This window comes from Triticum urartu, chromosome 2, assembly GCF_003073215.2.
Source record: "Triticum urartu cultivar G1812 chromosome 2, Tu2.1, whole genome shotgun sequence".
In the NCBI taxonomy this organism is placed as follows: Eukaryota; Viridiplantae; Streptophyta; class Magnoliopsida; order Poales; family Poaceae; genus Triticum; species Triticum urartu.
Genome location: NC_053023.1, coordinates 747,077,259 through 747,103,424, shown reverse-complemented (window position 1 = coordinate 747,103,424; position 26,166 = coordinate 747,077,259). Strand labels below are relative to the sequence as shown.

Here is a 26,166-nt window from a genome sequence, read left to right as displayed (position 1 = left end):
CCTCCCCAGTCTGTTTGGAGAGCAAGAATTTTGCGATCAAATTGACGTTCAACAAGATTTTGAAAGTCACGAAATTTTTGAAAAACTTCTGACTTATGTTTGATTAGGTAGATCCACGTGAACTTACTGAAATCATCTATAAAGCTCACATAGTATTTCTTTCTGCCTACTGATTCAACAGGTGTACCCCACACATCAGAAAAAATAAGTTCCAAAGGGAACTTTGATTCACTTATTGAGTTCGGATAAGGCAACTGATGGCTTTTGCCTAGTTGACAAGAATCACAAATAACTTCAGAATTGAATAACTTAACACATGGGAGCTTATTCTTGCTAATTATTTTGCTAACTATGGTTGATGAAGGATGCCCTAGGCGCCAGTGCCACCTATCCGAGGAGGGCGTGACTCTGAGCACGTGCTTCTTGGCGCCTTGTCCCATGTGTTTGACAGGGTATAGGCCTCTCCTACCCTTGCCTTGTAGCAGAACCCTCCTCGTTCCCCGATCCTTTACAAGAAAAGAATAGTGTTGCCAATAGCAAGTCGGCTTGCAGAGATTAAACTCTTGTCAGCCTCGGGAACATGTAAGACATTTTTGAGGAGAAGATCACGTTCGGGGGTATAAATATGAGATTGACCAATATGTGCTATAGCCATACCTGACGCGCTCGCGGTGTGGATTTGATCATCTCCTGTGTAACGATCCCGGATGGTGAGCTTCTCTAGGTCTCCTGTGATATGGTTCGTCACACCACTGTCCAAGTACCAGTTGGTGTCGACGCCATACTGCGGAGCCGCCATGTTTGCAGAGCGTTCCTCCCCCCTTGATAGGAGGAGTCGTAACGCTTCCAGCACTTCCACGTTCGGTGACCAACCTTGCCGCAGATCTGGCATGTTGGTTTGGTGGCGTTGTTGTTGTAGTTGCCGCTGCTGCCGTTGTTGCCTCCAGGGTTGCCACGGTTCGGTGGCTTGGGGAAGGTGCCACGGCCACGATCACCGCCGCCACCTTGCCTGTTGCTGAAGTCGCGTCCACGATCACCGCGGTCACCACCGCCGCGACCGCGCCCGCGCCCGCGTGTCGCCGCGTTTGCCGACGACTGAGAGGACCCGCCACGTAAATTCATGCGAGTCTCGAAGCTCAGGAGCTGCGAGTACAGCTCCGGGACCCCGACAGGCTCAACCCTAGAGCACATGGCAGACACCACGGGGTCGAACTCCTCGTCGAGTCCCGCGAGGATGTGAGAGACGGCATCCTCCTCGTCCACCTTCTTCCCTGAAGCAGCTAATTCATCACAAAGGGTTCGGACCTTACCAACATATTCAGTGATAGTCATGTTGCACTTCTGGAGGTTTGCCAACGTGATTCTGACGTTGACGGTCTGCGCACGGGTATGCGATGCAAGCATCCCCTGCACCGTGTTCCACAGCTCTGCTGCGGTGTGGCACGTCGCCACCTGGATGGCCATCTCCCGGGGCAGCGTGGTCAACAGGTAAGAGAACACCTGCTGATCGCGCGCATACCACGCACTGAACTCCGGATTGGGAGCCTTGGACTTGGTCTTGCCGTCGTCGCTGGTGACTTCAATGTTCATCGGGAGCACCACCTGCTCGAAGTCGAGGAAGGACGCCATCTGCGCTCCCCGGATGGCCGAGAGCACGGTGGCGCGCCATAGCGCTTCGTTCCCTCTCGTAAGCTTCTCTGTTACGATGTGTACAAACGGAGATGAGGGGAAGGTGTTCGGCGAAGAGCTTGCCATGGATGAATTCGAGGTAGGCTCTGATTACCATGAAAGAAGAAAGGGTTTAAGCACGTGCACCTCGGCAGGGACGCGTGCGTGTTAATATAGGGAAAGATTACAAGATCGGCAGGTTGTTTCTAGTCTTGACCTCTACTCCAAGCTATACAAGAGATGAGATCATCTAGCCTAACAACCTGCCGTATACACAACAATACACACGCAATACCCACGCAATATACCCATCGTGACACTTGTCACGTTACATACAAGCCTACTCTTTAACACAAAACATGTTCAATGTAGAAATCACTAAACTAAACAACCAAGGAAAGTGGGCATGACCCAACAGTTAATAGCAAAAGCTCTTGGTTTGAAGTAATAAATTTAAATGTACAATAAGATGAAGGATTCATCCCTCTTAAACATTTAAATGATACAACAATCCGACGCACATGAGTAACTTTGAAAAGATAAATTGAACAATACGTGGTAATTAAACCTTATTATAATAAAACCATCACACCATGAGAGAATTGAAGAAGATTTGGGCTTTATTTAGTTTTTGCGTGGATCCGGGCAGCAAAGCGGAAGGTGGCTCTGTTGCTGATTTGCACTGCAAAGAATCAAATAGTATGCGTTAACTCAACTGAATAATATGTACTTCAAGTGAATAGCAAAGAGGGGAAGAGAACTGACCGTGCTGATTGACTCTGCATTATTGGGGATATTCGAGGAACAAAACGTTGGGCTTATTAGGATGGCCTTCTGCAGTTCGTAGCAGTTCATGTTTTATTGTATCCTCAACTTGGTGATGGAGCGCGACTTCCCGGAGTTTTACCATGCATGTGATCTCGATGATGGGATTATCAGGAATAGCATGCAGATCTTGACAGAGGATATGAATTGACACAAGATTAGGCAGAGGGTGAGCTGCGATTGCTACTTCCAGTGTCCCAGTGCACACGACGTATATCCGCTCAATGGCTTTGAGGTGCCCAGCAGCTTCAGACAGTATGTGGAGGGATCCAAGGTTGTCTTCAATAAGCTTGAGATATTTCAGTCCCCTCACCCTGCTCAGCCCGTCCCGAATAACCTCCCAGCTCATACCAGTGGACCAAAAGCACAGCTTCTTGATAGCACTAAGCCCTGCAACAAACGGAGGGAATTGGCTCAGTTCGCCGCGCAGCTCAAGCGAGTCGAGCATGCCGGCAACTGAGACTGTATTCTTGGCGAATTCCCCAGAGGATCCTTCAAAATGGATTGATAGGGACCGATGAAAATGAGGCTTTCCAGCCGCTTCAGGAATGAACTCCGTGATGGCATTTGAAAGATCTTTGAGGTTTCTTCTGCTTGCGTTGGATTCACACCATATCTTGACCTGCCGCAACCGCTTCATAATACTCATCAGTTGTGGAAATCCTAGTGTCTCGCCGGTGACAAATCCTGCCAGCGTCTCCAGCTCACTCTTATCTCTCAGGAACTTCTCTAGATCTGATTCTACCACTCCCTTTACGGGAACGAAGGGGGTATCTTCTTTGGAGAGCTGAAACCTCCCAAAGAGGTGCTTCAGTCTGGGCAGCATGAGGACTTCTTTGTACACCGTCACAGTTTGGCTTCCACTCAGGTCGAGTATCCCTAAGTGATTGAGGGTCGTGAGACGAGATAAATCCGGAGGCCAAATAGGTTCGCCGTTTGCAGGAGGTCGGACAGATATCTCACCATTGCTTCTGTGGATGGATTTGATGATGCTGGACTCGATGAGATTATTCAAATTGCAGAACTGTTCACTAACTGATTGAGGGTCAAGAGGCGAGGCAAATCCTTCAGCCAGCCATCTCCTTATTAGGGAATTCGGTTTAATAGGACGATCACCAAGGAACAACTGGGAATATAGCAAGAAGGCACGGACATCAATCTTGGCCATTGAAGAATCATGGAACTGGATCTGGGGAAGCAAATCTGCAGCTGGGATATCTTCCTTTTTCTTGCCATCTCGAATCCCTTGTATATTTTCCTCTCTTCCTTCAGTCTCCGTACTCTCTGCCTCCTCTCCTTCAAAAATCACATCTATGAATTGCACTATGATTATAGGAGAGTTCGTGTGATGCTCAACGGAAGCCTCCAATGTAGACTCGACTCCTTTTATGTCGAAATTATGAGCATCCTCGACCCCAAGTTTTACAGAGACCTCTGTAAGGCCCCTCAAGTAACAGAAGCCAGACAACCAAAAGCTACTTTGCTTCATTTTGTTTGAATTGAAGCCAATCTTGAGCCTTTGGAGCTTGGGCATTGCTCCTTGTGCAAAGGACAGGCATGGTGCAGCACACATGAACTTGAAGTACGTGAGTACATGGAATCCGCCCTTGTCGATGACGATCCTTTCTTCAGAAACTATCTGGATATATAGTGTGAGAGCAGTGAGGGCGGGCAATTCTTTCAGCACATCAGTATCATTCACTGACAGCCACCTAATTGCAATCTTTAAAATGCAGAGTTTCCTGAGTTCTCCAAACCACTTAGGCAGGCTGAAGAAGATGCAACAGTGCCGTGACAGCTCGATCTTCTGAAGAGGCAGGTCCACAGTAGGAGATACCATGCTGAAGCTATCCGCAGGAATATTTACACAAGAGGAGTCTGAAGCAGCTGGCACCAGAGTTACGGACTGCAAGAAACTGAGTTTCTCGAGAATCGAGCCTAGTAGTTGCACATTCCTTTCCAGATTTTCTGCTGGCTGTACCGTAGAACCGGTGAGCTGAAGATCCTGGAGATTGGTCAGCTCTCCAAGATGTAAAACATCCTCTACTGAGCACCTGCTGAGATCAAAATACCTGAGTGTGCGAAGAGATGTCATATGGGCAACTACACTGGGTTGAATATACTCGCTCGGAAGGCAGAGGTGCAGTAATCTCTTCATATTACCAATACCTGATGGAACAGCAACTACTTTTGCATATACTTCCAGTGTTTCCAACTGTTGCAGCCCTTGAATCTTGTCTGGAAGTTGGACAGTGATATTACATTCAATCTTGAGATACTTGAGAAGAAATAGCTCCCCGATTCCAGTGAGGTCAAAACTCTCGTTGTCTTCGTCAGCCCAAATATGAAGAATCAGAACTCGAAGAAGTCCATAATCCTTTATGGAAGAAGGTACACACTCGAAGAAACCCCAAAATATAAGTGATCGAACTTGGGATGTTACAATGGTTTCCGGTATGTATGCGCTTTTTACCCCTCCAAACTGGACCGACAACCGGCGAACTTTGTCAGAAAGTGTACAGTTGATTGAAAATAGTCCACGGTGATGACGAAATTCTTCTCCATGGATTTGTGCCTAATATAATCCAGTGCCGTCTGGTGAACTGTACACGAAAACACCTCGCCGTTATTACTGGTATCCACGACTTGGACCATTCCTCTGCTCACAAGCTCAGCAAAATAACCCTCGGCAATATCTTGTGTGTCTCGCCCTCCCACAACACTGAGAAAACCTTCAGCTACCCAGAGCTTCACCAACTCATCCTTCTTGATCACGCAGCCCTGTGGATACATGCTGAGATATAACAAGCATGTCCTCAACCGAGGTGGAAGACTGCTGTAGATAAGGTGTGGAAGGCTATTGCAGATTAGGTTTAAAAAATCTTTCATCCCTTCGGAAGTGGACGGCAAAGAATCATGTACGTGCTTCCATTTTTCCAATACGATACTGGATTCGCATGCTAGCAGACTGGCTATATCTACAATTGCTAATGGCAAACCACCGCATTTCCTGATAATCATGTATGAAACTTCTAAGATATCTGTTGGACAGCCATCTTCGGAGCCAAACACTCTGCCGAAGAATAACTTTCTAGACTCGTGATCATTAAGAGGTTCCATCATATATATATAACCTGAGTCATAACTACAGCATGCCAGTGCTACATCATCAATTTGTGTAGTTGATATTATTCTGCTGCAATAATCACCCCGAGGAAAAGCACGGCTAATAATATTCCATATGGATGCAAGCCATAAATCATCAATTACGATGAAGTACCTGCGTAATTTTGTATGTTCAATAGGTCAGACAGAAACAGCAAATTAATGCATAAAGAGTATATATTGCAAATAATTATGTAAATACGACACCTAACTTTTTCCAGACCATGTACTAAATTTAGCAAACGTCCATACAATTAGTGAAATATATTTAGTATATATTAAAAACTAAGGCATTTCGTCGGGTTCAGATTGGGCAAAATTTGATTGCATGGAATAACTTATGTGGCCGCCTTTAGATGGATTTTTCACCAAAACCATCAATATTCCGTCAACTCCATGTACAACAAAGGTGTTGTCTCGTTCCGATATTTCAATTAAAAATATATACTTTTGGAAACTAAAAATCACATTTATGAAGATATTCTTGTGGTATATGCGCAAGATCGACATTCTACAATGAAATTAGCTAGGGAGGTCTAAATGTAGCTTCCATAGCCACGACGAATCAATTCATCATCTTTTCTTCGAATGTCATTTGCTAGAGACGTGTGGTGTATAGTTCAGGTATCATCTAGCTTATCACCACCTCAAGATGTTGCTAATATATTTGGTAATTGGCTGAGGGGTTATCAAATAGATTGCAGGCTTTGATCCTGGTTGGAGCATCTGCTCTATGTTGGTCACCGTGGCTTTGCTGTAAACATTCTTTTCTGATAAAAGAAATATAAATTCTCCTATGCAGGTTATGTATTTATCTATACACTAGGCGATCTCCCCGCACGTTGTTGCGGCAATTTAAAGATTAATTTTGGATGAGTTATCCATGAACGAAATGACCTAAATCAAAAGCTATTATTTTCTAAGTAAATTTGTGTTGAAAATGTATGCATATACGCCAGACCATTGGAGTTGCAACAATTATTTTGGGCTATGCATGTGCTACAAAAAAAGGTGTTAGGGGATGATGACATGGAAACTTTAGTGATGTGGAGGATTCATGTGGAGAGAATTAGAGTTAGTGAGGATCAACTATTTAGGTATATAGGATTCGCTCCATACTTGGTCTATTCTTTAGCGACAGGAGGATCCCCTGTTGGTGATGGCAGCATGTACGTGCCTGGAAAGGGTTGTCGGGGACATTTTATTCAACAACAGTTTGACAAAAACACACACCAAACCACCTGTCGGTGTCAAAACCGGCGGATCTCGGGTAGGGGGTCCCGAACTGTGCGTCAAGGCCGGATGGTAACAGGAGACAAGGGACACGATGTTTTTACCCAGGTTCGGGCCCTCTCGATGGAGGTAATACCCTACTCCTGCTTGATTAATATTGATGATATGGGTAGTACAAGAGTAGATCTACCACGAGATCAAGGAGGCTAAACCCTAGAAGCTAGCCTATGGTATGATTGTTGTGTATGAAGATGATTGTCCTACGGACTACAACCCTCCGGTTTATATAGGCACCGGATAGGGTTAGGGTTACACATAGTCGGTTACAATGGTAGGAGATCTTGAATATCTGCATCGCCAAGCTTGCCTTCCACGCCAAGGAAAGTCCCATCCGGACACGGGACGAAGTCTTCAATCTTGTATCTTCACAGTCCAGGAGTCCGGCGAAGGTATAGTCCGGCTATCTGAACACCCCCTAATTCAGGACTCCCTCACCACCCGAATCAATTACTCACACCTACAAACTCAAAAATGCGTAGTGCCTTCACTCCCCACCATCTAGAACCCGGGTCACCGTCGATCCGCCCACATGACATATCAAGAGCCTACACCCAGTGCAACAAACCTACAACATTCACCGCATGCACATGTTTTACAAGCCGCCACAACCATCGAACCGCTGACCCATCTCCAGGAAGGAGATCCGCATCATCCTTGCTTGGCTGCTATCTGTCAACGCCGCCACGACGTCAAATAGCGCCACCGCCCTGTGGTCGTCCATCTAGACGCATCTGTCGCCGAGACTCGGCTGCACCATGCCGCCAAGATCCACCGTCGTCGACGCGGTGAATGCGACACCGCTCCAGCTGCCAACCTCCACACCATCGCTGCCGCTGTAGCCCTTGCCACATGGAGCCCACTGACCACAGCAACCCTCCCCCGAATAGCCAAGCCTCCCAAGGAAGCTCCTCCATGGAGGTTACGACGTGCACGGTGCCACCGCCACCCAATCCAAGACGGATTTTGGACTTCCAGTCGGGAGGGGATCGGGGGTGGATTAGAGGTACCTCAGTTTCGCCTCCAAGGAGAGTAACATCGTCGAGAGACGTCACCGCTACCGGGCCGAACCAGCTGACCAAAGTTTCCTCCGGTCCCCATCTTATACCATGAACCTCCGTCTGCTCCGGATCCAGCAGCTAGCCATCAACCGAAACCTACTGAGACGAGAGTGCCATGGGAGCTCAACCCTCCAAATCAGTTGATGAGGAAGATCAAGAAAGACACCCGGAGCAGAGCAACAACCCATCCAGGCCAATGGAGCACCCAAACTGGTGCTGCCAACATCCAGGTGCGGGATCTAGGAGGATCCTTCTGGAAGCCAAAGACGGATGCCACCACCCCGCGCTGGCCACCGGCATCGAAGCGCTGGATCCAGAGGGATCCGACATGAAACTGTCGACGCACGCGACCTCCAGATCTTGCACAACATGCAACCACCATACCGCGCCGCGAGTATGCAGCCATGTCGTTAACGCGTCGTCCACACACCGCTGCCAGGAGTGCCCGTCGCCGTGCTGCCGCGGCCCATGCTAGCCCAATGCCTCCACTCGATCGGGCCATCCCGTGCCAGACAAAATACGCGAAGGGAAGAGGAGCCCCGCCGCTGCCCCTGTTGGTCGGGCTTCGTCCGGCGGCGGCGAGGGAGGAAGGAGGGGTGGGAAAAGGATCGCCCGGCGGCTAGGGTTTCCCTCCGTGTCGCCCACGGGAGTGACTCGAGGGTGGCATGGAGTTCGGTCTTAAGCCCTCCCTCTAGTGGCACTAGGCGTGTCTTTTCTCTTGTTCTTCTAGTAACTAAAACTTTCAATGGGTTTATCCCATTTTATGTGTTTTTAATTGCGAGCTGTGTGTATCTCCGATGCAAAGCCAGAAGCCGAACTTTTTTGTGGTTGCATCGTCTAGATACATGGTGAAAAATCACTAAAATATTCCATTTCCAAAAAAGTACTGCATGACAAGTGAACAAAAAATAAAGACATACTGAAACCCACAAAAAAAAACATCTAGTCATTAATTCTGGGGCACTCTTTAATCAATGAATAACAAACGTTATATTTTCATAACGGGATAATTATTTTTGTGCCCTTAGTTGAGTCCCACTCGGTAGTTTTTCCTAGTTTCCAAAAATACTCGGTCCTGCCCAAGCCACATTGCTATTCTTATCGTTTTGCCCTTCGGTCACAGTTCTGTCCAGTTCGAGTCGTTTGACCGCGTGTTGACCGTCTGTCGACTTTTCATTGTACCATTTTGCCCCTGCTTCTTTACTCTAGTGAGACACTGCCAAGTGGGACCCATCACTTGGAAAAGCATCACATGTTCCCCTTCTATTTTTCTCCCGTCGGACAAACCCTAGTCCCAGATCGCCTTCCCCCTTCTCTCTCAAATCCCGTCAGCGTTGGAGCCACAGATCCCATCGATGGCCTACGGCGGTCCTGTCGGTGGTGGAGCCACGGATCCCGTCGGTGTTTGCCGCAATAAGCGGCACATAGGAGGACTCATCTACGTCTCTCACATTTCATTTTTTATTCATCAAAGTTTTTTTAGCACATATCGGACTTTGGTCATTCAAGCGCCAAAACTATCCTTGATCTCTTACAGGCAAAAAATGACCCCGCATATTGTACCATGCCATTAAATCTGAACGCCTGGCCCGAGATTTTGGACTCGACCCAAGTTTGCGCCAGCTTGGTGCGAGCCAGACTCGGCCCCGAATGGCAACAAGCCAAGCCGGGCTCCGGAAATGGGCTGATTTCAACCTCGGGCCGAGCCTAGGCTCGGCTTGGTCCAGCTCATGAGCCCAAAGCTTGCAATTCAGTTGAGAGGGGAATTGCCCAGAGCAGCCTAATATGAGGTTGGACAATCCTTGTACATTCCAATTAAGAAGGACCATATCCATGGGAAACTAACATAACACAGCCACAAAGTTGCAGGCATACCCAGCGAAGCTGAACTAACAAGCTGGCAGACTGGCCAAACTGACAACAGAAAACACCTCGGTACACCACACATACATATGATGTGTCTAACATAGGAACAAGTGAACCTCCAGTGGCGACCACAGCGTAGTCTTCACCCCTGAGAGACCACGGCCTGCTGGGTTGGCACCACCTGTGGCGCCGGCGGCAGCGTTGGCTTCTTACTAGCGGTCGCATCAACCAGCGAGGTGAGCCTCACTCTGGCATGTTCCACTCGTAGCTCTTCTTTTTTGTTTAAAGCTTCACTCAACCCTCTCCCCCGAACTGAGCTATTTAAGCTTTTTGAGAACACAAAGTTCGGGTACTTGAGTGAAAAAATGTACTTCGGTGTGATTTTGCACTTTCATATTTTTGAGAAAAAAGAGATACACATGCCATCTTATACAACGACAATTGTGAAAAGATAATCACGTGTTGTATAAAAACCCAAGCAATGGTTATTGACCTTTTGTGTTGCTATAAAATTTTCTCGAAAAAAAATCTTTCTATTAATAAATCTTCCAGTCTATTTCGTTGATGATGAAAAAAAATCCTTTGATCCAATCTATTAACGCCGCCGGCGTTGCAATCACGTGGCTCTCCCCTTGGAACGCCGTCAAGGGATCTTCCCCGTATCCGTCTCAACTGCTGACCTGCCCTCCCTTCAGCGCATCAATCATCCTCACCGCAGGGCTAATTATCTTCCTGATGCTCGGCCGCCACACCGCCGATGGTTTCTCAACTTCGCTCGTAGCACTGCTGATGTATCAGGCAATTCCACCTCTGTCCGTCTCGATCCCTTTCTCCATGTGTGCATATCTTTGATCACTGAGATTGGTCCTTAATTTGAACAAAAATCCGGAATAAATACTTGAGTGTTAATAAGACCTTCCTAGATTGAAGACGACGAACTTGCCAAAAAGAACACAATGCCGGCAGATGCATGTAGATCTTGTGCATTGAATCCATATGAGCAGCCATTCGAGCACGTAGAAACAATATCCAGTCAAATCTGTTATTCCTATTCGAAAAAAACGGTGTATTCCTCAAAGAAATCAGATCCTTTAAGGTAACTGTTTGATCCGAATATTAGGCACACGTTATTTGTCATCTTCTGTTTTTTTTTAGAAAAGGAGGATGACCCCCGGCCTCTGCATCTGGAAGATACGGCCACTTTATTAATTATTCTCGAGGACCTTACAAAGTATTACAAACAATATACCTGAATCCACCATCTTGGCAACATATGCCGCTAGTCTTATCTATATGATGAAGGGATGCTAGCTGGGCCCCTACCCAAACCACTCACCTAAACCTAACATCAAAAACCGGAAGCCCCAGCCGAGCCACATACCGGGTCTGGGGCACAATCCGGTCAGACGCACTCTTGCGTCGTCGCCGCCATTTTCCACAGGTCCGTCTTCAGATGATATTGAGTCTTCTACCTTGTGAAGGCCACATCAGCCATCAACGTCACCATGACGCCAGACAGTTACCTCCTCCTGCGCGAGTCCATCTCCGCGCATCGGACGCCGAGCCTCCACGGCGCCATGCCGCCGATCTCCGCCGCCATCAATGAGTGAGATGAAGTACCGCTCCACCACGGCAAGTACAAGGTGAGGAAGGGCGAGGTCGCCATCGGAGACACGGCCGGAAGATAAGCACCGCAGCCACGGAGCTGCAACGCGGTAGATCAGACGGGCCGCCACCAGGAACCAGACAAACTCGCCATGCACACCCAGCATCCCCAGGCCCAAGTCGGCGCCTTCAAGAAGGTGACGACGCTGTGGCGCCGCCGCCGCTTAGCCACCGGGGCTAGGGTTTTCACTCGGGCGTAGGGGAAGGGGGGAGGCAGGGGAGGTATAGCCTCGGCGCCGCCACCAAGGAGGGAATGGCGTCCGGGACGCCATCGACGCCGTGACCGCCACCGGCGGCCAAAGGTTTCCCCCGGCCAAGCACCTTGCCGCCACCTCCGAACTAGCCACAACATGAGCCAGGCCGGCCGGAGGTCATGCATCACGAGCGGACCAGATCGCCTCCGATCTGACGAGGGGAACCCGGGGCCTCCCCGTGCCTGACCAGCGCCCACCGGGACCTCGCTGCCCGCGTAGCCGAGGGGATCCGGCCTACCTCACCGACGAGCACTCCCTGCCGTCGGAGTAGTGTCGTCCGCACCAGCGAGGCCGCCGCCTCAGATCCCACCAGCGCGCGCCACCCGACGCGCCGGCCGCCGAGTTCCGCCGCCGCGCCCGAGGAAGGAGCCCCCCGCGGCCCCTACTCCAGGCGAAGGCAGGCGAGATCCCGCCGCCGCCGGCACCGCGCGGGCTTTGCCCGGCGGTGCCCGCCGGCGGCGGCGGGAGGAGAGGAAGGAGGTGGGGGTTGGGTCGGCGGCGGCTAGGGTTGGGCGCCCGGGTCGCCCGGGGGGGGGGGGGGGGGGGGGGGGGGGCCGGGGGGGGGGGGGGGGGGGGGGGGGGGGGGGGGGGCGGGGGGGGGGGGGGGGGGGGGGGGGGGGGGGGGGGGGGGGGGGGGGGGGGGGGGGGGGGGGGGGGGGGGGGGGGGGGGGGGGGGGGGGGGGGGGGGGGGGGGGGGGCGACACGGGGCTGCGTCCCTTCCGCGTCTAAATTAGTTTATTCAATTTGTCATCTTCTGTTACGTTTTCTATTTTACGTATCTGCTGTTACGATTTTACGCTTTTTTTGCGGGGGTTACGATTTTACCCTTGAACTGGAGGTACTCCTTAACACTTGGAGCCTGTTTGGTAAACACTTGGGTAGGAGAATGGGAGTTTGCACAAGGGTGTTTATGAAGGGATTAGGCATGGGAAGTAGATTTTTACTCCCACTCCCTTGTTTGGCATATGATGGGAATTGACGTGGGATAAAACTTTGCTCACGAATTAACAGGGTACCCTTTGAAAAGAAATCGGTGGGAATTGGCTTTCTCAACTCCCATTCCCCTTTCCACTTAAACTCCTATTCCCTCTAATCAAACTGTGGATTTTTAATCTCCTCACCCCTCAACTCTCATTCCCCATCTCTAATTCCCCCGAACCAAACACGCTGTTGGTACTAGTAGTACTCCCTAACACTCGCGCTGGAGTACCAATAAGCAACATCCGTTGGATTAAAGAAAATCGACGATCTGTGTTGATTTAAGGGTACTGTAAAAGAGCTCTTGCTTATATAAATGGCAGAGATTAGTTACCTTTTACCTTGGAGATGTTTGCTGATAGCATCGATAAGGTCCGGCACATCAGGAAAGCCATGGGGCCGTTGTGCCTTAAGTTGTGAGAGCATGCTGGCGAGAAACCCCCTCGTATCTGGATTCCGGGACACAGTCACGAAAGCCCGGCACTGAAATTTCCCTGCATGCTTGTGATACAAGGTTCTGGCAACTGTTGTCTTTCCGACACCTGCAAATTGAAAAGGAAAAGATAAAAACTTATTGATGGAGCAGAGAGAAGACATGAAATTCGAGTTGAAGAGGACTCCGGTGGTCCGGCCGTAGATTAGTACCTGCACATCCACTTATAGATATCACCTTGAGTGTCTGCTTGTCGTCGTCGTCCAAAGCCAGCAGATCGACAAGCTTCTTTGGGGGCTCCGCAACACCAACTGTGCTACTACGGCCGCAGATAGGAACCGGCAGCTCGGGGGACGTGAGGCAGCTGACACCGGCTTCCCTCCGGTCACCGTCAGCTGGTTTGATAGTCGACCACTGGAAACCTTCGCGTCTTTTACCCGCATCCTTCACACGAGCAAGAAATTCTGAAAAATTGAGATGAGCGCCGGCGCCGACGACCTCGTCCAGGTGATCTTCCGTGTCATAGTAAAGTTCCCGAACTATCTTCATCCACCACCGGGCCATGACGCTAGCGTCGACCTCGTCTTCCGACATATCCTGCAGGGGGGCACATAATTTCTTGAGGCCATCTCTGAGAAGATCGATCTCATCCGCACTGATCCCATCTGGCAGACTGTGTCCGGAAGCCGTGAGCGAATGGAGTTTCCGGAGGAGGGGGCCGACAGGCCCCAGCCAAACATTAACAGGATCTTGCATCGCCTCTTGAAGAGAAGTAGGATCAGGATCCGGCGTCTCCGGCTGAGGGGATGCAGCATCTGAATCTTCCATCTTCGCTGAGAACGTCAATTATTCATGCACCAGAACATCCATCAGCAAACTCAAGTAAGAACAAGCTGATTAAATTTTCTAATTGTATCCATGCACGAGAAAGAGAACATGGGACGAGGGGAAAAATTACCAAGGAGATCTCAATTCTGACGAGCACAACGCGGAGGGTATCAGATAATAGATTGTGGAGCATGGATAACAGAAGAAGCCCCTCTTCAAAGGGGAGAGAGAGAGAGAGAGAGAGAGAGAGAGAGAGAGTATTGGGTGCTACTTTCCTCTAAAACAAAACCGTACCGTCACCGTAGAGTATTGTTTTATGGGTTTCCTATAATACTCCTTTCATCTTAAAATAAGTATGATCTCAACTTTATACTAACTTTAATACAAAGTTCTTAACTTTGTACTAAATTTAGTATAAGGTTATACTAAACTTTTAGACATTTATTTTGGGATGGAGGAGCTAACACGCTAACATGCCTCGCAACATCTTACCACGTGACTGGGCATGCTAAGCACCGTTAAATCTCAGTGGATTCGGTAGCCGTCGGATCTCGGTGCCAAAATTCCTGCAGGGCATTGTCTTTTCTGTGCTGTGAAGTTGACGTGCGGACGTGCCGTACACGAGGGATGGACCTTTTTTTTTAGAAACGGACGGGCTTTTTCTTTTTTTTTTTGAGATGAAACTAGGGCTTTATTCATCAACCAAAACAGGCGGAATACAAATGATGTCTGGTAAGTTCCTTAGCCACACATGTCGACCAACAGGGAGTGTCGAGGCTGCCTTTGCCAAGGCATGTGCCTCACCATTTGCCTCCCTATTCTCAAAACGAAAAACAACTTTAACAAAATCTAAAGTTCTAGCTCTAATTTCTTCCAGAACAAAAGCATAAGAAGAAGATGGCGCAGAGCCATTAATGTCTGAGACAACTTGCGCGCAGTCCGAAGCTATTATCACATGTGGTTGTACTAGATCTTGAGCAAGAGCAAGGGCCTCATTGCATGCTTGCGCTTCCAAACATGCTGCATCCACTAGGCCTTCAAACACCACCGCTCATGAGCCAATATAGCATCCATTTTTATCCCTGCAAATTGCTGCGCTTGCCCCCGTCCTTCCTGAGCGGGAAATGGCTCCATCCACATTGATCTTTACCGCATCCTCGCCAGGTGGTATCCATCGCCGAGCTCTTGGTTTTGGTGCGCCTGCATGTGTTGTTGGTTCTCGCTTTGTGGCAATCTGAAGATCCTCAAGATACCTGTTAATAAAACACATAGTAGATAATGGACTCTGGAATTCATCATCATGGATCGCCCTTCTCCGCGCCCACCAAATGGCCCACATGGTGATTAGAACCCTAGCAAGATCCTGCTGGTTCACTGATTCAAAAAGCCAGAAGAGCCATAGCCGTGCATCTTCGCTTCTGTTTGATATTATATGCTCGACAATTTCCTCATCACATAGCGCCCATACACAGCGTGCCATTCTGCACTCAAACAGAGAGTGGCGCCACGAGTCATACTCCTCCTGACAAAGGCTGCACTCAGGGGACGCAGCCGTATTGCGCTCATGACGGAGTGTCCAGTAGGTAGTGACATCTGGGCTAGTCTCCAAACAAAGACCTTTACCTTTGAAGGTATTTTCACTTTCCATAGTTGTGACCAGGATTTGCTTTCAGCTTCGGTATTCGAGTGAGCCGGCCTGTGCTCTAGCCAGTCCTCTCGCTGGTGTTTGATTCCGCTGATCATTCTATAAGCAGATTTAACCATAAAGATTCCTCTTCTATCATAGTGCCAGGCCCAAAAGTCGGGTTGCACCCTGAAACTCAGAGGAATGTTCTGAATAACCATCACGTCCGGGGCAATAAAATGCTCATTGAGCTTCTGTGTGTTCCATGACCTGGACGTCTCGTCAATGAGCTCTGAGACAAGCTGCGGGGGGTCAGCAGATATAGAACATATCGGTTTCAGCTTGTAGTCCCTCGGAAGCCAATTGTCTTCCCATATGCGCGTATTCGAACCAGAGCCAATTCTCTTAATCAGTCCCAACACCAAGATTTCTTTTCCTTCCATTAGCGAGCGCCACACCTGTGAAGGATGTGCACCAATAGTAGCCTCCAGAACGCTACCATGTGGGTAATATCTGGCTCGCAAGACTCGTGCACTAATTAAGTGACTCCGGGTCTTGAAGCAAGCGCCAAACTTGACGTGCTAGCAAAGCCAGGTTGAATAACTCGATATCCCGAAAACCAATCCCCCCCATATTCTTTGGTTTGCACATGGTTTTCCAAGAGACCCAAGCCGGTTTTCTCTGACCTTGCTTACTCCCCCACCAAAACTTCCTCAGCATACTATTTATGTGTTTAGTTAGTCCTCGGCCAAGCTTAAAACATGACATTGAATATGTCGGAATCGATTGTGCAACTGACTTGATCAAGACCTCTTTCCCCCTGCTGACAAGAATTTTTCCATCCACCCTTGAATGTGTTTCCATATTCTGTCCTTCAGGTATCTGAAACTCCCTTCCTTCTTCTTGCCTACATCTGTAGGCAGTCCCAAGTATTTTTCTGACAATGATTCAGTGTGCACATCCAAAGCATTTTTTATTTCATCACGCACTGAATCCCTTGCTGAAATAGATCGAGGATTTTTCTGTATTGACACGTTGGCCCGACGCATCACAATACCTTCTCAGAATGTCCCGCATTTGAATGGCACTCTCACTGCTGGCTTCAAAAAACAGAAGGCTATCGTCTGCAAAGAGTAAATGATTAACTATCGGAGCTGAATCTGCCACCGACATACCTCGGATACCACCATCCTGAGCCTTTAAAAGGCATGAAAGACCTTCAGCTGCAAGTAAGAATAAATACGGGGAGATGGGGTCCCCCTGTCTCATTCCCCTCGTTGGCCTGAAATCTTGCAAACTGCCCCCATTAAACAGAACTGAGAAAGTGACTGATGAAACACATCTCATTACCGTCTCCGTAAAGCGCGGACTAATTCCCAATTTTAGCATCACCGCCTTCAAGTAAGGCCACTCCAAACGGTCATAGGCCTTCATCATGTCTAGTTTTAGGGCAACAAACCGGTTCTTTTTAACTCTCCTCGATTTCATGTAGTGCAAGCACTCATACGTTGTTATAAAATTGTCAGTGATAAGGCGACGAGGCACAAAGGCCGACTGCTCCTCGGAAATTACCTCTGGGAGAATGATCTTCAACCTATGCGCTAAAACCTTTGACGCTATCTTATAGACCACGTTGCAAAGACTTATAGGCCGGAATTGTCCGAGGATTTTTGGACTAGCTATCTTGGGGATCAAAACGATGAACGTGCGATTGATATCCTCCGGTGAGTCATCTCCATTGAGCAATCTTATAATCATACCTGTAATCTCTTCACCACACAGATCCCAATGTCGCTGGAAAAAATGCGCGGGAAACCCATCAGGCCCCGGTGCTTTTGTTGGGAACATTTGAAATAGAGCTTGCTTGATCTCCTCATTAGTGTATGGTGCATTCAGCTTGCTGTTCATATTTCCATCCACCCTGACCGGGATATGAGACAACACCTCTTCCATCCCTATGCAACCCTCCGATCGGTACAGATTTTCATAAAACTGACTTGTCATCTCGGCCATCTCGGCGGCATCCGATGTGAATGTCCCATCCGCCTTCTCCAGCTGAGAAATATTGTTTCGAGCTCTCCTAGCACTGGCCTTCTTCTGGAAATATTGGGTATTGCTATCACCTGCTCGAAGCCAGTCTATACGAGACCTCTGTCTCATCATTATTTCCTCCCTATAAGAGATCTCCACGATCCGGTCTTGGATCTTCTTCTCCTCTTCTCCTGGTCCGGTACGCAAAGGATCAGCTCGCAGCTCTGCTAGCTGTTGGCGCAGCCGCCGAAGCTCTTGTCTAACCGACCTGAAACTCGCTCGGGCCCAATTCTTTAGTGAAGACCCAACCGAGGTCAATTTTGCTGCCAGTTCTACCAGATTGGTTGCAGGCAGGTCCTGCTCCCACGCATGTTTCAGAGTTGCAGCAAATCTGTCGTCCGTTTCCCAACAGCACTCTTATCGGAATGGTTTTTTAAGTGCAATCCTCAAATTGCTAGCCTCGAGCTCGTTCATCAACAGTATGGGGCTGTGATCAGATTTTGCCACCGTGAGATGCTCAACTGAGGCGAATGGAAACATGGATGACCAGCTGGCGGTAGCCAGCGCTCGATCAAGCCGAACCCTGCAGAATTCTCCACCAGCAACTCTCTTCTCGAAAGTCCAATCCAGGCCTTTGTACCCTAGATCAGCTAGTTCACAAACATCTACTGCTTCTCTGAAGCCTTCGATCTGTGCACTATCTCTTTCATTTGGACCCATTTGCTCCTCTGGCCGCAATATCTCATTAAAGTCACCGATGCAAAGCCACGGTAGTGTGCTCTCACCCCGCAAGAATTTCATCGTGTCCCATGTCCTGAATCTCAGGCTCCTGTTAGCTGCTCCATAAAAACACGACAGGCGCCATGGGTTTTTACCCGGTTCCTTCACAACCGAGTCAATATGATATTGAGAAAAAGTTTTTATTTCAAGATCAACATCATTCTTCCAAAATAAGCACAAACCACCACTCCTACCCGCACTATCTACTCCAAAACGACCCGAGAAACCTAAACTACCTGCCAAACCTTCCACCCTATACTTCGCAATCTGTGTCTCCACAATGCAAAGCACCATCGGCGCACATGCCTCCACTATATCGCGGAGCTCTCTGACCGTCGCGGGGTCGCCAATCCCGCGGCAGTTCCAGCATAGTGTCCTCATTGGGACCGGCGGTCCTCCCCACTGGAGGCCGCCTGATCATCTGTTACCATATCATCTCCCCACACAGCTCCATCTTGCCTTCTTCTCTTGACTATCGGGGCTTTCCCAGGGGTATTGGGATTCCCCTGAGTTAATTCTTCGCCATTGTTTTCCAAAAGAAGAACAGTATCAGCGACTTTGCCCGCCAAGTTTGGGAGCGCTTGGCCCCTTATATTCACCGTCCCATCTGATAAAACAAGTCTTTTGCGCGCATTGGGATTCTCATTGCCAGGCTCTTGTTGAGTATAGTCCATGTCGGTAGCATGTATATCCTCCTCCCTTCTCATACCATCACGACCTTCCCTACCTTGCCTTCCTCCTCTTCCTCCTCTTCCTCCTGATCTACCTCCTCCACCTCGTCCATCCATGTTTCCTCTTCCTCCTGGCCGAAAGGTCGCTTGTTCTGAGCCCCAAAGAAGCCACTCGCCCCACTCACAGGTGCGAGGATCATGTATGCCATCTCCACATTCCTCCACAGTATGGCCCATCAAGCCGCAAAAGAAGCAAAAGTCCGACAGCCTGTCATAAAAGACAGGATATCTTCCTAACTCCTTAAGGGTGATTGGTACAAACCTCACCAGAGGCGTGCTTACATCCACAAAAACTCTAACTCTCAAGGCACCCGCTGGATTAATCTTTCCTTCATTGACAATCACAGTGAATGGCGGTTCACCAACCTTGGCTGCAATCTTCTCCGCTAGTTCCTTCTTAGCTGTCAAACCATCCGGCAACCCCTTGATTCTAGCCCACAAAGGAACCTTGTTCAACTTGTACACCGAAACATCAGCGAAACCATCATACTCTTGGATAATAACAGGAGCATAACGAAAAATCCACGGTCCCCCATCCATGATCCGTTTCCAGTCTCCGAGGCAATGACACTGGAACAAGAATAAATTTGGGCCCTTCACGTTGAAAGTTACTCCTTGTGCAGCCGCCCACGCGTTCCTCATCTGCTTCAACAAAGCTGCGTGGCTGAAGGGCTTCATGGTATACACGCGGAACAGCCCTAACCAACGCACGCCCCTTATCAGATCATCAACTTCACCAGACAGATCTAGATCATCTTCCTCCTCTCCATGCAATTTCATCCCTGCAAATCTGTCTTCCAGATCCGGTGCCGGTCCATAATAGTCTCACTCCTCCTCTTCGTCCACTTCGACCTCTGCTTCCCTACTTCCACTCCCCGATCCTCCCTCCATGATCCTAGGTTCTTCTCCCTCCAAACTTCCCTCCCCCACCTGCTGTTTCGCCGCCAGATCAGGGTCTACCCTCACCTCTTCCTTCTCGCTCCCTTTGCCGCCCAACGCCATCGTTTGAGTTAGATTTGCCATGCAAGCGGTTCCCAGAGGCGCCGCCGCTGTGATGACTCCCCGCCGCCGAAGAAACCCCGCCGGCGTGGAGGATTACGTGGACTCCGACGTCGCCGCCGGACGGGCTTTTCCTGTGGGTGAGCGATTCGCCTGCGCTCTTGACCCGTTTGGATATGAAGGATGCACACGGGCCTTTTTTTTTGAGAAACGGACGGACTTTTTCTGTGCTGTTTCTATGTCTTCCTTTTCATTGCGGCCCGTTTGGATATGAAGGATGCACACGGGCCTTTGCTCTTGTACCGATGGATATTTTGTACCTGAAGCATCAGAGAGCACGTGCCGATTTTTCTTTTCTCTTTTTCGTCTTTTGTTTATACTATTTCTTATTTCGACAAATTCATGTTTTCCTTTTTTAGGTTCTCCTTTTGTGTTTTTGCTTACATCAAAGGGTGTTTGACTTTTTCTTGTTATAATTCATGTTACGCATTATAACGAGTAGTTGCACATTGGCACGACTCATATAGTTACGCATTGGACATGACTAAGACCCTCCCAGGTGTGCAACGAGTAGAAAGCAGTTACAGGACGTGTAGCATGAGAGTACATCGTACGTGATACTATTCCCGTATTCCGTCTTCCTGATCGTGAATATTTCCAAGGTGGTTGGGCCTCCACTAACGTTGTAGCTGCACTAAATAATAAACGGAGTAGCCGAGTAGGTCACTGGGCCTGGCCCAAGTAGTAATAGCTCGGGCACAACGCATTAGGAGCTTTAGCTTGGAGCCAGCAAGTGACAACAAGGCTGACGGATTCTTCGTAGTAAGTATCTTCACTCCAAAATTTTATCCCAAATGACAGCAAGGCCGACGGATTCGCCTTTCTGAAAATGGTTGATGTGAGTCAAATCAGCTTTTTTCAATAGGACAAAGTTTATAGTCGGAAATGGTATCGACACGTGCTTCTGGGAGGATACTTGGCTTGGAGAGACACCCCTCGCGCTGCAATATCCGACTCTTTATAATATTGTTCAACGACACGACGCGTCTGTGGCAACAGTATTTCAGTACATCCCCCTTAATACTCAATTCAGGAGAACGCTAGCCGGCAATCGTTGGGAAGCCTGGCTCCACTTAGTGCGTCGACTGATGGAGGTCCAGTTATCTCAACAACCCGATCATTTGCGCTGCAAGCTTACTAGGACTGGGGAATTCACAGTTAAATCAATGTATCTCGATGTTATCAACTCTAGCTTCATTCCTAGTTCCAAACATGTTTGGAAAGTCAAAGTTCCTTTGAAAATGAAAGTGTTTATGTGGTTTGTTCATAAACAAGTCATCTTGACCAAAGACAATCTAGCAAAGCGCAACTGGGCAGGACCTACTAGGTGTAGTTTTTGTGATCGGAATGAAACTATCAAACACCTTTTTCTTGACTGCCCGCTGGCAAAAGTGCTATGGTGGACGGTGCACATAACCTTTAATATTACTCCTCCGAGTTCTGTCAGCACGTTATTTAGAATGTGGATTAACGGGATAGAGTCCGAAACAGCGAGACACATTCGCGTAGGAGTATGTGCTTTATTGTGGGCAGTCTGGAATTGCAGAAATGATTTGGTTTTTAACAGAACAACAAATATTCATTTTTTGCAGGATATTTTCCGAGCCACTGCGTTGATCCGTATGTGGTTGCTACTCACTCTGACGGAGGCCAGGGAGCGTTTGGTTACTGGATCTATCCGCTGGGAGATGGTAGTATGGGATATCTTCAACCGGTTTGGATGGCGGTCATGTAATAGGATAGGCAATTAGTTTACCTATCTTTTTTATGCCAGCCGGTTGTGGCTTTTTATGGCTAGTTTGTTATTGGCTCTTTGGCTCTTTGTGAGCTTTCCTTTATTTTTGTTTCGGACTTTAAGACTTTGTTGAACCTATTTGCTTATTTAATAAGTTGGCCGTATGCATCGTTCTGATGCAGAGGCCGGGGAGTCCTCCCTTTTCAAAAAAAAAAACTTGGAGCCAGCATCAGACGCAGTCGCACCCAGCACGAGCCGCCGCCCAGAAAAAACCTAGCTCGAGCCGCCGCCCGCCGCCATGAAAAAACCTAGCACGAGCACCAGCCGCATGAAGAGCAGGTCTAGATTGCGATAGATCAACCAGGAACCTTGCTCGAAGAGCCGGTCCAGATTGCAAGGGACACGGCTACTCGCCGGATTACGGCGGTGCATCGGTGTGTCGTCTGTGGATATGGACATTGCCGGCTGGTTTGACCTCTTTTGCAGTATGTATCATCAATCTTTATGTTTGTGCAATTGATAATGAACTTAACCTACTCTTGATTTACTCATTGGCACAACAAGGTAAGAGTAATTTCGCACTATCATAGTTGTCTAATTTGATTCAGAAATTATTTTGCATATCACTAATACAGTTGCTCATCTATATTAATTTATATGATACTGCCATCGATAACAATCTACCGTTATCATTAGTCAGTCCAATAACTACTATGTTTTGGATGCATATTTTGTTTAGGACTTTGTCGAAAAAATATTTTGTTTAGTCCCACCTCGCCGGGCGGAGGGCAGCCGCACTGGTTTATAAACCCAGCCGCGGCTACCTCTTTGAACTCCTCTATATAGCAGGCTTGTGGGCCTAACTTCTGCGCGCTGCCCTGTGAGTCTGCTGGGTCTTTAGGGCCTGTAATTGCACGCCCGTGGCCTAGCAGGCCCACAGGGCAGCGCCCCAATTTTTTTTATAAATTTTTTCTTTTCTGCTTTATTTTCTTCTGTTTATTTCTGCGTAGTTTTTTGTATAGTTTTTTCTTTTCTGTTATATTTATTTTCTTCTATTTATTTGTGAGTAGTTTTTCATCTAGTTTGCCAAAATTCAACATTTTCAGAGTTCATTTTATAGTGATTTTCAATTTCACGGTCATCTTGTAAATGAATGAAAAATAGCAAATATAATTTTTTTTCTTTTCTGCTTTATTTTTTCTTCTATTTATTTCTGAGTAGTTTCTTCTTTTCTGATATATTTATTTTCTTCTATTTATTTCTGAGTAGTTTTTTTATATAGTTTTTTTTCTTTTCAGCTATATTTTTTTTCTTTTCTGCAAAACTTGATGGTCAAAGTCTGGAGTTATAACCAAAGTTTAAAAAAATGAAATGCCGACGTGCAACTAGTTTTTGCCATAAGAGAAGAAGTCCGGAGTTGTAATAAGTTATTAAAAATAAAAAAGAGGTGAATGCTCGTTAATTAGCTTCAAGTCTTTCGGAATAGTGTAAACTGCACTGCACATAGCTCCGTGCAGTCTACCATATTCCTGAAGGCTTGAAGCTAAGCAACGTGAGCATTGAGCCTCTTCTTTATCGTCTATGCACTCAGGGCTTATAAACCGCTCCTAGTCCCTCTCTCTTCGCGAGGTGGGACTAAAAAACAGCTTACTAAGAAACTGTAGTACTGGTTCATGCCATGAACTGGTACTAAAGGTGCTCATGGGGCCCCAGCCTTTCCTGACACAACCTCATTAGTACCAGTTCGTGGCATGAACCGGTGCTAAAGGTTCGCCATGAACCGGTACTAAAGAGCTCCTCCCGCCTAGCAGTTGGAACCGGTACTAAAGAGCTCCTCCCGCCTAGCAGTTGAATGGTGCATACTGAATGCACAAAAAGTCTGGAGTTGTAATAAGTTAAAAAAAATGAAATGCCTTTGTAACAGATGAGTTTAATTTCATCATAAATCCGAATACTTCGAAAGAGATTGTCTAGTTTGTAAACGAAGTGCATCCAGTTTTTGCCGTAACCCTCTCTACTTTTTTGAACATGATATGTGGGTGAAATGATGATACCATGCCAAGTTTCAACTTTTTCAGAGTTCATTTGTAGTGCTTTTCAATTTCCAGGTCATTTAGTTCTCAAAACAAATCATTAAATGCATGAAAAATAGCAAATGAAGGCATAAACGGTTGAAAGTTGATGGCATCGCTTTGAATGGTGCATACTGAACGCAAAAAATATAAGAGCATTTAGATCATGATCTTATATTTCTTTACAGTCTAAATTGTCAATATGATCTTATACATCAAAAATACTTTGATCATCAATGATCTTTGTGTGTACAATCTGAATTGTCAATATGAGTCATCAACGATTTATAAACCGATGAAGACTCATATTGCGGCCACAAATTCTACACATAGAGTTCAATGAAGACCAAGTGCTTGTGATAGTTTGAGAAATAACATATTTAAGGTGGTAAAAGGCTTGTTAGGGGAGCGAGGTGGAACTAAAAACAGCTTGCCATAACCTCATTAGTATCGGTTCGTGGTACGAACCGGCACTAAATGGTGATGGTGAGGCCATAGCCTGACCGCAGGCTGACACAGCCTCTTTAGTACCGGTTCATGGCATGAACCGGTACTATTGATCGCCGCCAGTGCCGGCTCAAATTCAAACCGGCATTATTGTGCTTCACATTTGACCCTTTTTCTACTAGTGTACCTTTCTTTGAACCTTTTATTTAGTGCCTCAAACTTATTATGTGCTTCAATAGTTGTGCTAACCCTAACAATAAACATGGCTTTGTATATGAAAGGATGACTTGTAATAGCTATGCATACCTTTGTCAATTTCCTCCATAGGCCATCATATATACCTCGGGCCACTCAAAAATTATAGCGACATAGACCCAAAATATGGTGTTGGATATCACAAAGTATTGTTATGATGTTTATATTAAGGGCCCCGGTTTTTAGTTTCGCCCCGGGTCCCCAAAATCTCATGACCGGCCCTGGATACTGAGCTGGCACAACATCTTGAGATTGACAAAGTCACCACAGGCGCCTCGTAGTTGATGAAAATGTCCCCTCCCAGTAAATGAACATCACCGGAAAGTCTGAAATAAATTCAGAATAATTTGAGCACCAGTGCCAAGTCTAGGAGTTGAACTCTTTTGGGCTAGTTTCACCATAAGGAACCTAACCATCTGAGCTATGCTCAGTTCACTTTTTTTCTTTTCATTTTGGGTCACAACAAGCAGAGTTGCACACATCGACCCTCCCACTTGCAACTGCATGCGCGGCGACAAAGGCGCAATTTGGCACAATTTATTTTGCAAAATCTACTGCTAGTTGCATGCTAGAAAAATAGAAAAAAGAGGCAGACCGGAGGGAGAATGACTGAATGAGGGACAAGGAATATGGATAACCTATGGGTTAGCCAAGACCAGCATGAAAAATAAATCGGGCTGATGTTGCTCATGAGCCGCGGTGGGCCAAGTAATGGCAAATGCCTTAGGCATGTACAAAGTTGATAAGACAGTCTTTTTCTATGCAATGTATGTCATCTAAAGAAGACAAAAAACATGTTATACAATGAATCATCTTTTAATATTATCTCTAACAAAAAATATTTGCATGACCCTAAAATTATACTCCCTCCATCCCATATTACTTATCGCTCGGACGGATGTATCTATATATGGGATGGAGGAAGTAGGTAATTAAAATTAAACTAGAAAATATGTAACTAAGAGACGGCAACTTATACAATGGAGAGAATTGTCTTACCCTCCTTAGTAAGAGATCATATCTTAGTTAAGAGAAGACAAACCTCCTTTTGTATTTCTCTCCCTCTTCCTACTCAGCAATCATCCTAGGTGACACCGCTAACATAGCACTATTGTATGCTACTTTAAAGCACATAACAATAGTGGCTTCTAAAAATATGTTTGTGATTCCATCAAACCTTATGTGTTTTTCCTTACCACAAATGGTTAAAACAAACCTCCCTAATGTTTATTTTCTCAAAAGTAGTCTACGAAAACGCTCACCAACACGGTTTTGTTTTCCACATGTAATTAGCTGTTTTGCAAGAGGGTAGTGACAGCCAAAGAAGAGATGTTATATATGTTCTCTCATCTTACAAGAAAACAACAATTTGTATTTACGTTCCAATTCCTAATGTAAC

General features: G+C 47.3%; 1 protein-coding gene and 1 pseudogene across 1 annotated transcript; both read right to left on the bottom strand.

Annotated features, from left to right (window-relative positions):
- Positions 1–2,452: 2,452 nt before the first annotated feature.
- Positions 2,453–8,415, bottom strand: LOC125538527 (annotated as a pseudogene).
- Positions 8,416–10,017: 1,602 nt separating this feature from the next.
- LOC125534618 (disease resistance protein RGA5-like) lies at positions 10,018–14,033 on the bottom strand. The gene is made up of 3 exons (XM_048697792.1): positions 13,418–14,033; positions 13,107–13,314; positions 10,018–10,201 (listed from the first exon to the last, which is right to left on the bottom strand). The coding sequence occupies exons 1-3, from the start codon at positions 14,031–14,033 to the stop codon at positions 10,018–10,020; spliced, it is 1,008 nt and encodes a 335-aa protein (XP_048553749.1).
- Positions 14,034–26,166: the final 12,133 nt, after the last annotated feature.

Excerpts from the sequence above, each read along its gene's own strand:
- LOC125534618 (XM_048697792.1), bottom strand. The coding sequence starts at position 14,033 with ATGGAAGATTCAGATGCTGCATCCCCTCAGCCGGAGACGCCGGATCCT. Across the intron at positions 13,315-13,417 it reads ATCTATAAGTGGATGTGCAG|GTGTCGGAAAGACAACAGTT; the intron begins GTACTAATCTAC and ends TTCAATTTGCAG. Across the intron at positions 10,202-13,106 it reads AAACATCTCCAAGGTAAAAG|CTTAAATAGCTCAGTTCGGG; the intron begins GTAACTAATCTC and ends GTTCTCAAAAAG.